A 14,037-nucleotide genomic window follows, 5' to 3' on the forward strand; every position below is an offset into this window, starting at 1 on the left:
GGCGTCCCTAGATCTGACTTTTAAAACAGCCAGATGAAAATGGCAAATAAATACATTAGTGGTTCACACAGTTGGGAAATGAACTTTTCCCAGGGCACATTACGGCTAAGGGCCACATGCTATATATAGGCCAGACCACCTGCCTAGGACGTAATCACAACTCCACATATCTGTGACCTTAGGAATCTACTTGGCATGCCTGTGCCTCAGTTTCCTTATCTATAAATGAAGAAAATAATATCTGATTCATTCTAAGGTTCTAAAGGGCTTGACATACACAGTAAGAGTTATACAAGTACCAGTTATGATTACTAAAGAAAAGTATAATCTTAAATTATCTCAAAAAAAGCTTTGCTATGTTTCCAACATGTTAAATTAGGGTTTAATAGAGAAAGGGGGAGAGAAAGAGAAAGAGAAGATTAGTGGGAAAAACAAAGTCAATTCAGTTGAAGCATTCCAGAAATAAAAAAGCCCCCAGGTAGACAGACTCCTACTGTTAATTACATCACTTGATCAGGTGCTAAAACATAACAGCCAAAAGAGCTTATTTAAGCAAGGCAAAAGTCACCAGCCAACCACTTTTGATTAACCTGTTAATATGCAGAAATTTTTATATCTAAATCATCATATACTATTCTGACCAAAACATTGTCATGAAGATGGCTTCTCTTTAAAAGAGAGCAGCAGTGCAAGAAGTGTAGTCCAGCTGAAACGGTAATAATTCACCTTCAACTGCAAACACACTTACTCTGATTCTAGAGCTCTTTCGTCTAGTCAGCTCCTTTTGTGTTCTTTCGCTGAGACAACTTCTACCTGTGGCCAACTGTGGACCTCATTACACAATACTACTTCCTTCTAAACACTTTGCCCACGTCTCCCTCAATCCCACAAGATGTACTGTACTTAACCATCACTGGAACCTTCAAGTCGCCACTGCTTCTCTAACCTGTAGGGCACAAACCCAAAGCCAATTCCTTTACCCATGTTCTCACCTGGAATTGCGAAACCTTTGCAACTGTGACTTAGTCTCCCAAGCCTACCTCCCACTTTAGGACAACAAATTGATCCAGTCCCTCTGACCTCAAGTACTGCTGGAGAAAATCCTAAGACTCTGTTGACCAGCTCTAATGTGAAGTCTTACCTTCCAAATTCAGTTCACTCACTATCAAGTTCCTCCTTCCTGGCCCCACCTGTGGCTGTCCCAAATTATTTCTATTTTACTTACTTATTGGTAATTACCATCACAAAGAAAGGTATCCCACCTCTTCTCTCCTCCCCATTCCCTGAAGTCTCCTTTTTCTTTTGAAGGCAACTGCACCACCAGTGTTTTTGATTACATCCATTCTAAGTCTCTTCTAAGGCAGTGTGCTAACAAATTTTCCTTCTTTCCTTAGAGCCTTCCATCTCTCCCTACTCTCAAGCTCTTCCTTCAACCAGGAGACATTAGAATATCTTTCAAAACCCTTGCCTTGCTAGACTCTTCTATCCTCATAAATCACCTTCACTGTACTCTTTATAAGCTTTAAAATTAACTCCACTCAATGCTGCCACCTCCTATTCACCTGGTGCCCAGCTTTTGCACTTAGTCCTGATCTCATTTAATTTTCTGTTCTATCAGATACCACCCATAATCATCACCCTTAAAAAAAAAAAAAACAGGGGGGGGAGAAAAAAAAAAAAAAAACAAAGCCCAGGTGGTCTAATATTTTTACCAAGTCATCAAGGGCTTTCTAACTGTTACCTTCTGCTTTATACCTTTGGCCTCTCCTCATCCTCTGATTCTATCAATGTCTCTCCCACAATGCCCTCCACACCTCCGGGAGCTCCACATTATCCCGTTCTCCACCCATCCCACTGACACAGATTCTGCCCTCTTTGCTGGCTTTTCCTCTATCCACGGACTCTGGGCAGGAGAGACCACATCAGTGATTATCTCTATGCAGAAGACTAAACCTACACTCATATCGGGACCTGGAACTCAGGAGCAGAAAGAAAGGAGTCAAGTTAGGTAAAGGAGAAAGCAAATCGCCTTGCACAATGGAAGTACTCACAGACATTGGTTATTATTAGATAATGTATCAGTGCTGAGGACTCTCTCCCACAATAATTTTCATACCTTAAACTGTGACAGAAGTTCATCTGTTGCACTTGTTGACACTTCATTCTCTCTAGTTTCAGCCAAGCGCAAAATTTCATCTATGTCCATTTCCTTAGGGACACCAACAATATGATAACGGTAAACAGGCAACAGTGATCAGTACAAACTGAAAACACTTGGTGTGAATAAACCAAATCTCTTTCCTCAGATCCCATTTACCTTTACAGTACTTGGGTTTATATCCTTTACCTCTAATGTCTCAAACTATTATTTATACAAACGACAAGGTGAACTTCAAAAATTACACAAAATAAAACCAGAATTAAAAGGACCTAAGATAAAATCCTCAAATATTTTTCTCATTCTTTCCTATTCTATTTAGTAAGAGCTTTGAGCTCTATAATTTAAAAAGCTAGATCTTTCAATTACTATTCTTTATAAAAGCTTCTAACACAGACTAAAAATCTACTTCCAGAAAAATTTAGACTCTTACAAATACTCGTCAAAAAAGTTTTTTCCTTATTGTTAATTACCTGAGGCTCTGACTCCTCCCCTTCAAGTTCTTTGAAGAGATCCTCTGCTCCAAATTTCAAAATAGCTGTCAGCTCTTCTTTATTAAAAGGATTTGAGCTGTAGAAGTAAAATGTAGTTGTAATCCCTTAGGAATGTCAAGTAACCGCCATGAAGTTCTACTATAAAATAGCTACCCTTCATAAAGGGGTGAAATTACTTTTGAAAATATAAATTCTGCCCCAGGAAAAATGATCTCTCAAAGATTTCATTTTTTTATCCCTAGGATGAGTCTGTGATGATAAATCTAACTTAGCAAAAGACTAGAAAATGAATTATTTTCCTGATGGCTTATCTATTACATGATTAAGCAAGAAACTTAATTAGCAACAGTGAAGAAGACAGTTCTTTGCTCTTTGTCTTTTGACTCAGGCAGTTATCATTCACCAAGAATTTTCTTTTTTATTTATTTATCCCCCACCCCCCAACAATTTTCAACCTTCTCATCTCCAGTCTAAAATAAAAGAACTAAGCCTTTTCCATTTAGGTTCTTCTTGAATGGAAGATTATCTGAAAATATTCTATTTAGGGAAGGGCTCATTTGATTTCCACCTGTGACACAAACTGCACAATTGCCACAGAAGACACTGAACAATTTGGCCAAAATATAAACTCAGAGAAATAGCTGTGTTTCTAAAAAAGTCAATTGAAACTTGACTGTTTTCCTTCTACATCTTTCTGTTTTCAATAGGAAAAGTAACAATCTCCATACAAATATTTTTTACCAATAATAAGAAAACAGCTGCCAACTCCATCTGGCAGATTCTTACTACTAATATGTTCAAGGCAACTTTATGTTGGGATGAAAGCCTAACTGAGGGACACAGCTGCCACTGCTGCAGTCATATGTCACAAAAAGCCAAAAAAGAGCCAAAAGCTAAAGGCAAGAGAGGGAATAAGAAAGAGAGGGCACATGAGCACAGGGTTGAGAGGTAAAAAAAGAAAACAGGGAAAACAAGAGAAAATGAAAATGACACCTTCTCGTGGTTTTGGCTTGACCTTTTCTAGGTAATTAATAGGTAACGTCAATTATAGAAAATCCTACTAGAAGGATAAATTCTATCAAATGTTGATGTAAAATCAGTTTGGTTCTGATCACCTCCTCCACCTTTCTAGAACTTACTTGGACCTTCCCGAGTTGTTTTCCAGAACTGTCCGACCAGTAGTATCCATGCGCTGAATCACCAGATGGTCCAATACCATCTTCTTTTTGGCCCGTTCAATGATCTCCTCCTCCACAGTCCCCTTTGTAACCAAGCGATAAATATTTACCTATAGAAAAACAAAATGTTATGTTTATACTTGATCAGCAAAAAAAAAGTTACCTGTCTAAAACCAAAAGATAAGTAAAAAAGACTTATTCTCTTCTCCTAAAAATGACTATAAGCAATTCATACAAACAGGCAGCTTAAGTAGATGCAATATTTTTACTCTAACATATTGTAATCTTAAATAAAACTTCCTCTAAAAATTATTACAGCCTAGTCTAATGATAAAAATCTTGCTAAAAAATAGTTTCACTGATGGAAAGTTTCACCAAACTGAACTGTTGGCCAAGTACGAAACTTAAGAGTTACCCAATGCTAGAGCAGAGTTTGAGATTCTCACATGAAAAAAACAAGCATGTATTTTCCCAATGTAGCTCAGAGCTAACAATCATGTATAATAAAAGTAGACCATCCTGAAAAATGTTGGACTATTTAACAATTTAACCACATTCAAATAGAAAAACATTCCAGTTCTTAATCTATTCATCATATCTCTTTCTTAGGGTAAACCTGAAACTTACAGGTGACATAATTTTCAAACAGCACAAGAAAATATTTCCCTAAGAAGTTCATCTGAGCCCCAAAGACACCTCTGTACTAGTTAACAGACAGGCATCTACCCTTGGGGAAAAGAGAGCATAACAGGAAAAAAGCATTTTACAAATGTCCTGAAAGGGCTAAACAACACCCCTCTCTTTCCCACCTCACCCAAACCACATCCAGATGTCTCACTCCACTGACCTGCTTCTTCTGACCAATTCTATGGGCTCGGGCTTGTGCCTGCAAGTCGTTCTGGGGGTTCCAGTCAGAGTCAAAGATGACAACTGTGTCCGCCGAAGCCAGATTGATTCCCAGGCCACCAGCCCTTGTCGAGAGCAGGAAACAGAAGTCCTGTACACAATGCAATATACTACTTTATGCAGTGGCCTTCTCAGAAACAGTTTCACAGTCCAATAAGCCCTTATACCTGGAAACCCCTGCAGGTGTGAAGAAAAGTGAGATATGATGGACAAACTTTATGGAAGCTACAAGAAGGCCAGGGACTTGATGGTAGAGTGAATTTTCGTTTCATTAAGCAGGAAGAATCAGTGCAGAGAACTAAGGAGTAAAGCTGATTCTGGTAAGTCAACTGGAACAAAAGAATTAGTGTTCTCTCTTTGCTAAAACTAGCATTACAAGCAATTAACAAAACCCAGAAAAACTTAATTAGCAAGGGGATCATTCCAGCAAGTTGCCCACACACTCATTTTCAGGTAAAGGTGGATTATACCACATAAGGTAGTCGGTATAAGCAAAGGTACTTTATTGTGAAGTGGCTGAATAGAACAACACTGCATCAACAGATCAGGTGCCAGCACTGCTCAGAAGCACAGGGTCCTCGATCAGCACAGCATACACAAAAAGAAAACCAAAGCACATGTCGCTGAAGAGCCACGTGTGGGAAAGATACAGGCTCTGGCATATTCTACACAGCAATAATAAGAGATTGAGCAGGCATGGTATACCTGCCTGCATCTGAGAGCACAGAAAATATGGAGCAGGAGGCAAAAATTAAATTATATGAGCCAGAAGAAAAGAAAGCCACAGAGATTTCTGTCTTTAGGGCATTTGATCATGTATGTCAAAGGCTGACACCTTTTTGGCACACAAGTGGTGCTCAAAAGCTGATAGTTCTGAGTTGTATTTGATCAATGGGTGTATTTACTATACACAGAAACAATGAAAGGCTCTCCACACTCTAACTAAATCCCACTCACCAGCATCCTGCCACAGAAATGAAAATGGAGAGAATGATCTCAGAACTTTAAACAAATCCTGAGGCACATATGCTCTGTGATCCACAGAAATACCAAGTGACATCACACTCTCTAATTTACAGAAGCCTGCAAGTAAATGCTGGAGACTTGAGAATGAGATACCTAAACCACATAAAATCTGGGATCTGAATAATCATAAATAGTTTTCACTGTCGCTACTTTCTTTTAAAGATCTATTTATTTGGGGGGGGGGGGGCGAGGAGGCAGAGAGAGGTGGAGAATCCTTTTACAGACTCCCCACTGAGCACAAGAGCCCAACATGGGGTTCGATCCCAGGACCGTGAGATCATGACCTGAGCCAAAACCAAGAGTTGGACACTCAACCAACTGAGCCACCCAAGCACTCTTTACCATAGATAATGTGAATTAGAAGATGTTATTTGTGTCTATTATCAGACTGAAAAAAACAAACATGATGACATGCAATGCTAATGCTGCTCAAGGTGAGATAGAAATATGCATACACAAATAGTAATGATATAAACTGCTTTGGGAAATTTAACAAAGTATGTGAAAAACCTTTCTTAAAATGCTCGTATGCTTTCAACACCCCAAAACAACAAAATAAGTGATTAAGTTTAATCACTGGGTTAAATAATAATGGTACAACTATGAGAAAACTTTAGAAACTAAATTTTTTTTAATCCTTAATGACATGGGAAAAATGATCACAGAATTCTAAATGAAAGTGACAAAACTATATGCAGAATGATCCCAAATTAGGTGAACATACAGATAATCGGTTTTATCTTGTATGAATGGAAATACATCCAAATGATAAGAATAGCAAGTTGTTTCTGGGATGGGGGTAGGGTATGCGATTTTTCTTCTTTATACTATCTTTTAAATTTTCTAAAGGTGCATATATTTCCACCCAATGATAAAGTATTTAATTTTTCTTAACCAAAAAGGCTCAGATGTGCAGAATAATGGTAGAGAACCTGTATTCTATATACAGTCATGAGATGAAGAATTGAGAATTATAAAGGCAGCTTTAATAGTGTTTCTCTAAGAAAGGGTAATATGAAACATTCATACCATTTTTTAAACTAAGAATAGGGAACACAAAACTAGTTTCAATAAATACCAAATCATACACTAGCCTAGCATTTACTGAGTGCTCACTATGCCCCAGGCAGTAAATGCAAGCCTACTGCTTGCATTTAATCCCCAGAGCAGGTATTGAAATTATCATGATTTTACTCGAGGAAACAGAAAAAGAAGGAATGGGAATTAATGGGTGAGCGGTATTCAGTAATCCAATTCCTCTTCTCCTGAACCATTTCAGAGCCTCAGTTCTGTCCAGATTCACGCCCAAAGCTCCTTAAGTACAGCTAACATTTTAGGGTAAAGAAGCCAGAATGCTATAGTCTAACTGGGACCACATCCATTTCTAGAGGCAGAAGGCATACCATTTTGGAGTAACAGACTGTACAGAGTTTTTAAAGCCCCTCAGAAAGCAGAACATGAAGTCTGTTTCATCTATATGAAGTAGTGGCCCAGGCTTCAGAAGCACTAGCGTTCTCTCCAAAACACTAGTTACTTCTGGCTCTCTCCACTGCTGCCTTCACCCACACATGGTGCTGCAGAGTTACCTCTGCTGAACCTCTTCTCCCCCACTTCTCTCAAATCCCACAGCACTTCACAGCTTGATATGCACGAACTACAATCTTACCATAGTTTCTCACTTCTCTTTAAGCACCCCTTCTATATATGCCTTAAAATCACTTTAGAATGCAAATCCAAGCTGGACAATAGACCATAAGTTATATTGATCATACCAGTAATCCAACACATTTGAGATACAGTAAATGTACTTTACATGCCTCAGTCACCAAAAAAGTACAGATCAGAACCTTCTGATGTAACATACATGTCAAAATTAATTCTACTGGCCAGCTTTCTTGACTCTTGCCTTACTGTTTGTTCTCCTAGGTCCAGAAATCTGATGTCTGGAAGCCACTATGGAATACGCAGTTGCTATTAGAACTGCTCTGTCACTAATCCAGACCAGGGCAGATAAACAAGCATGCAAATGCTTTTCTGGAATAACAAACAAAATTAAGGGATCCCTGGGTGGCGCAGGGGTTTGGCGCCTGCCTTTGGCCCAGGGCGCGATCCTGGAGACTCGGGATCGAATCCCACATCGGGCTCCCGGTGCATGGAGCCTGCTTCTCCCTCTGCCTATGTCTCTGCCTCTCTCTCTCTCTGTGTGACTATTATAAATAAAAAATTTAAAAAAAAATAAAAAATAAAAAAAAAAATAAAAACAAACAAAATTAAGAGGCATCTTTTATATTAGTGATTTCTCATTTCCTTCCCAAAGCAGGATAACTTTGCTGTGAACTGTTTCTGAAATGAAATACATTAAAGCCAGAAAGGCTTTCTCCTGGATACAGAGCCCACGCTGCCCAAAAAGCAAAGCCATATATGGTGTACCTCAGACCCATCTGCATTGAAGTGGTCCAGGGCCTGTTTTCGGATTTCTCCCTTGATGGAACCATCCAGACGCTGTAAAAATAAACCACAAGGAAATCATAAGGTAGGCAGATCAGCTATTCTCAGAACACCAGACTTGCAACCTTTATCACTCCAACACCCACTTAGTAAAAATAACCGGAATGCACTGGCAACATGCTGGCAAGGGACATTGCTTAAGCAGCATATTCTACTTGCCCAAGCTCTCTGGTTACAAACCCAAGGTCAAAAGCTTCTGACTCAAAGAACTAGGTCTACCTAGGTCTACCCAAGGATCAGAACGACTGCTAGAACCTCTAATGAGAATGATGGCAACCCAAGCTATGCTTGGAAGCTATGTTTGCTTCTACATCTGTAGATCCTGAAGAGATTAGGTCATCAGACCACTGGTCATTTTAGCTTGTGCAGAAAATGATCCTTTTTAAATAATGTGACCACAAGTCCCACAGTTATTAAGTGCTACACAAACCAAAAATTCATTTGCACAATTTTGTTTGTAAACATTCTGCCATAACATTGAAAGTGTTAAAATTAAGTTGGTCATATATTCCAGCTTTTCCAAAAATTACATTCTGAAATCAGAGCAAAGTGTTTAAGTAGCCAAAGAGCGTATTTAAGAAAGCCTCTGGAATTCAGTTCTAGGTTCCAAATATCACCAGGGAAAACCACATGTCAAATAGACACTTGAGAATCACTACCTGTATGCTGTACATGTAAAATGTTTATTTCTTACCCTTTAAAGACATTTTCACATCTTCCCCTTACAGTCAGATCTTGAGATGAACAAAATACCTCATTTTACAGAAGGCAAAACTGACCTGAGAGATGAGGTCAGCTGCCCAGTGATGGAGACACCGGCTGTAGAAGAACCTATATCTCCCCAGCTCAGAGCTCTGCTGACCAGACCCAGAGCTACCAAAACACAAGTCAATCACACCTGGGAACGCCCTCCCTTCTTTCTGACTACCAACTCTACTCAGAGCCTTCACCCAAAGATATGTTTACATGGCAGATTCATAGCCTATATTTGATATCAGAAAACCCAAATGCCTTCTTTTTAATATCCCCATTAATAGAAGACAGTAGACATGACAGACTCTAGTGGATCCCAGCCAAATATTCCCTACAGAGAAAACCAATGCATTCTTATTTTATGTGGTATCGAATGATTAGCTTGACCTGAAAGTTCACAGAGATCAGATGCATTGAGACACAATAATCTTTTTGAGTGTGCTGGGCTTTTATTAGTCCATTTTTAAATAACCACAGTATCAAACCATATTCTAAGATAGCTGCGGAAAGACCACACAAAGATATTATGATAGAGCAGTGTCTTTCAGGGCATTTTTGAAAGACAATATTAGTGAGTTGAAAGCTTGGCCATCTCCAGGTACAATCACTAACCTCGCTTTCTTCAATACCAGACAATTACAGAAGTAGGTTCATAAGTCCAGCCACTCAAAGAAAAAATATTAAGCCAATCTTAAAAGTCAAAGCACTATAAAAATGTTATGCCAAAAGTCAAGAAAAATAGCAGATACGTCCATAAACAGATCAGAAAAAAAAAGTTTCACACACTCTAACACCCAGAAAAATACTGTGTTGAAGAAACTCATTTCCCCCTTATCTTGTAGGAGACAACTGAGTGAAGATGAAAAGCCACAGTAACAATCCCACAGAGATGAGGGGACCATCACTACCCCCTTCAGGGCCCAGCAAGCTCTCACATGCACCACTCTGCTGAGTTCCCAGCCTCACAGCCAGGGTCAGCTTTCTCCAGGGTGACCGCACAGAACTACTGCCTTTCTCTTCCTAGGATTTGGGCTTCTGGAATTAGGCCCGCACCTCCTTCCTCTATAGTGTTAACCAAGATTTTGGAGCTGGAAGATACCATCTCACAGCCTTTACTCTTGTTTGCTTTTCCTCTATCACCCACCTCCGTACCACCCCCTGAAAACCTGAAGGACCTCACATGACCACTTTTATTATAGGCTACTGAAAGGTATGGAAGTAAACACAAAGACCCTCGTGGAACCTTCATCTCAATTTGTTTCTAGCTGAAAAACTTGTTTCCTAACATTAGGATGATTCTGTAAGCAAAGAATACAACTGCAGGGAGGGAGCCAAGAGGGATTCCAATCACTGAGCATCCTTACCTGGAAAGGGTAGTGCTTGATCGTCAGGTACTCAGCCAGGATGTCCAACATTCTGACCATCTGGGAGAAGATTAGGACTCTGTTGCCCCTTTCTCGAAGCCTTGTCAACAGTTTATCTAAGAGAATCAGCTTCCCACTGCTCCTGATCAGGGACTGCAGATTGAAAAGACATTCTGATCATTACACTCAAACCCATACTTCAATCTGCCCTTAAAACTGCTAAGAGTTCCTACTTTGACAATCATCTTTCAGCTTGGTGAAGCCCCCTGCCATCTGGCTGACAATACCCAAAATGCTCTTTACCTGGCATCATTCTTTCCATATTTTTCCTAGTGAACTTTCCTCACATCTTTTCAAAGCTTCTTTTGACACTCCTTGAAGAGTCATCAAAGGAGGAAAGAAAAGAGCATCTATAGAAACCACAGTGTTTGAGAATTTAATTACAAATACAGAGGCCACACACCAGAAGAACCTCCTGCCCGTTCTCTCGCTCATTCTCCTCGGGGGGCTTGATCAGGTAGCAGTGGTTACAGCACTTTTTCAACTCCATCACAATATTCAGGAAACCAGATGTGCTGCCTCTTGTCCCTTTGGCAAGAGCCTTATAGTTTCTGGTCAGGATCCACCTATAAATCAAAATAATGATGTCATTCAATTTGAAGAAACAGAGAATCAGAGGCATCAGAAGATTGTGAGAGAGAGCTGTGTTACTGGAAACAGAAAAACCAAAGCAGAAAATACCTAAGACCGTTAAAAAGGCACAGAGGGATATGGTATTTTGCATCTCCCACCACCTACCTAGGACCACTCACATCTTTGGTCTGATTCAGAATGTTAGCCTCTGGGAAAACACTGCTCTACTGGGCACTGTAATCTGAACACAGGAAACTAACAAGAGTGAAATAAATACACACACACACACGCACAAACGTGTCAAACAAGGACAGTCACTGAAGCATTCTTTATCACAACATACAAATGGAAGTAAGCTAATAAGGGATTAATTACATTAAGATTACCATCAGATGGAAGCTATGTACCCGTTTACAAACTGCTATAAAAGGACATTTTACACTATAAAATGCTCACAGTAACTATGTTTTATCTCCAAAAGGGAAGGAGAAATGTATGTGTATTCACATATATCCACACGTAAGTTTTAACCACTCTAAAATATTAGAAGTGCTTTTTTTCCTGAACAATGGAATTTCTTTACACTGTTAGCAATTCCAATTTTAGGACTCTCTCAAAGTAGAATGTTCAAGGATTTTAAGTGCTATTTCTAAGAGTAAAGTATTTGAAACACTAAATGTCCACCACCAGGAGGCTAGTTGAATAAACTATGATACAGATCCACAATGAAATACTATACATATGTAAAAAGGAAACAAGAATATCTTTATAAACAATGAGAGTGTTCTTCAGCCCACATCATTAAGTATAAAATGTAAGGTAAAGAAAAACATGTATAGTATGTTGTCTATATAGGAGGAGGAAACAGCAAAAAAGTTAAAATGTATTTGCTTGTATTTTAAAAACTAAAAAATAAAGGAAAAGTAAGCATTTAAATTGATAATTATTATTACCTAAGGGAAAGATGGACTAGAATGAGATGACAAGGAAAGAATAGCAGGCTTTGTAGCTTTGCCTTTGGAACTCTACAAATATTGCAAAATATTAGGAAGCAAAATTAAGCAAAGCCAACTTTTAAAAAAATAAAACTAAAATGAAATAAATAAACCATTGTATCTAGCTGGTAACGTAACCACAAGTAAAGAAAAGAAAAACTATCTCGAGGGCACCTGGGTGGCTCAGTTGGTTAAGTGTATGCCTTCAGCTCAGGTCATGATCCCAGACTCCTGGGATTGAGTCCCACACCAGGCTTCAGACTCCTCTGAGCAGGGAGTCTATTTCTCCCTCTACTCCTCCCTCACTTGTTCTCTCTCTCTCAAATAAATAAAATATTGAAAAAAAAAAAAAAAAAAAGGAAAACTATCTCAAAGTACTTTAAGATTCTTATCCATTTCTAGTGGAATATACCTTTAAAACAAACCAAAAATATCATTTTACCCTTAACCTGTTTTCATTATTCACACTGCTGATGGTAATCCTGGCACTATTATTCATTACTAAGACCATATGTGCAATGTTAATTAAGTTGGTGGAGTTGAGATGTGGAATTTTTGGTATGGGGATAAGACCATTAAGGTCAAATAAAATATCTATGTTTCACTGTTTCACTGAAAAAAAAAAAAAAAAAAAAAAAAAAAAAAAAAAAAAAGATGTATTATCTTTAAAAGCAGATTTCCTAAAACAAATAAAAATAAAAACAATTTCCAAATTCTGTCCACTGAAAAAGACTGGCAGTGATATCCAGTGTGGCTGCAAGTCACAGCTCCAGTACCCAGCCTGAGGCCTCCAAATTTCACTTTCCAATAAAACAGTACAGAGCTTGTTGGATATATGGCTGACTCCTGCTATGGGGCACAAATGTACTACAAGATGAACGTGAACAATTTGTTCCAGAAAGCAAAAAGCTCTGAGCTTCAAGTAGGATTATGTCAAAAGGGCTCAAAACGGACTTGAATGAGCTCCTCCAGGTTAAAAAAGGAGCTATCAAGAATAACGGTCGCAGAATATAAAAAGAATAACAATCACAGAATGAAACACGAATATGCTTATCAATGAATTCATAATCATACCAAAACAAATCTTACTGGTCGAAACCTTTGAAGAAGGGTAGATATAACCTATTGTTTCTTTTAAAGATGTCAAAACTCCAACATGAATGGACTTGAGCATATTATGCTAAGTGAGATAAGTCAGAATGAGAAAGACAAGTACTATATGATGTCACGTATATGTGGAATCTGAAAAAGCCAAACTCAGAAAAAAAGAATGTAAAATAGTGGTTACCTGGAAATGGGGGAATGGGACAGATATTAAGGGTATGAACCTACAATCTGTAAATAATCCCTAGAGATCTAATGCACAGTATAGTGAATACAGACAATATTGTATTATCATCATCAACCTTGCTCAGACACTAGAACTTAAAGATTCCAACCATTAAAAAGAAAGGGTCATTATGTAATGTGATGTGATAGAGGTGCTTAATTATCACTACAATGGCAATCATCTTCTTACATATGAAAGTATCATATATGAGCAACATGTTGTACACATTACATTTTCACATTATATGTCAAATACATCTCAATTTAAAAAACAAGTGAGGTGGGGCACCTGAGTGGCTCATTCAGTTAAGCATCTGCCTTCACTCACATCATGATCCTAGAGTCTGGGATCAGACCCCACATCAGCCTCCCTGCTAAGCATGAAGGCTGCTTCTCCCTCTCCTCCCTGCTTGTGTTCCCTCTTGCTATTTCTCTCTCTCAAATAAATAAATCCAATCTTTAGAAAAAAATTAAAAATTAAAAACCACAGAGGCACCTGGCTGGCTTAGTTGGTAAAGCATGCAACTCTTGATCTTGGGGCTGTAGGTTCAAGCACCACGCTGAGTGCAAAAATTACTTAAGAATAAAATCTTTAAAAAAAAAAATAATTATAAAATAATAGATTTTTGGGATCCCTGGGTGGTGCAGCAGTTTAGCGCCTGCCTTTGGCCCAGGGCGCGATCCTGGAGACCC

At 38.7% G+C, this 14,037-nt stretch overlaps 1 protein-coding gene across 7 annotated transcripts in view; it reads right to left on the reverse strand.

Annotated features, from left to right (window-relative positions):
• CHD2 (chromodomain helicase DNA binding protein 2) overlaps positions 1-14,037 on the reverse strand; it is a 119,723-nt gene that overhangs the window by 39,824 nt on the left and 65,862 nt on the right. For 6 of the 7 annotated variants that reach the window (XM_072798577.1, XM_072798586.1, XM_072798593.1 and 3 more), the window contains 7 exons: positions 10,851-11,013; positions 10,388-10,540; positions 8,193-8,264; positions 4,678-4,827; positions 3,792-3,940; positions 2,632-2,728; positions 2,117-2,209 (listed from right to left, as the gene is read on the reverse strand). In XM_072798577.1, coding sequence (XP_072654678.1) covers positions 2,117-2,209; positions 2,632-2,728; positions 3,792-3,940; positions 4,678-4,827; positions 8,193-8,264; positions 10,388-10,540; positions 10,851-11,013 — 877 coding nt within the window. The remainder of the gene's footprint in view (positions 1-2,116; positions 2,210-2,631; positions 2,729-3,791; positions 3,941-4,677; positions 4,828-8,192; positions 8,265-10,387; positions 10,541-10,850; positions 11,014-14,037) is intronic. The other variant, XM_072798599.1, reaches the window with a different exon arrangement.

This window comes from Canis lupus, chromosome 2 (assembly GCF_048164855.1).
Source record: "Canis lupus baileyi chromosome 2, mCanLup2.hap1, whole genome shotgun sequence".
NCBI lineage: Eukaryota > Metazoa > Chordata > Mammalia > Carnivora > Canidae > Canis > Canis lupus.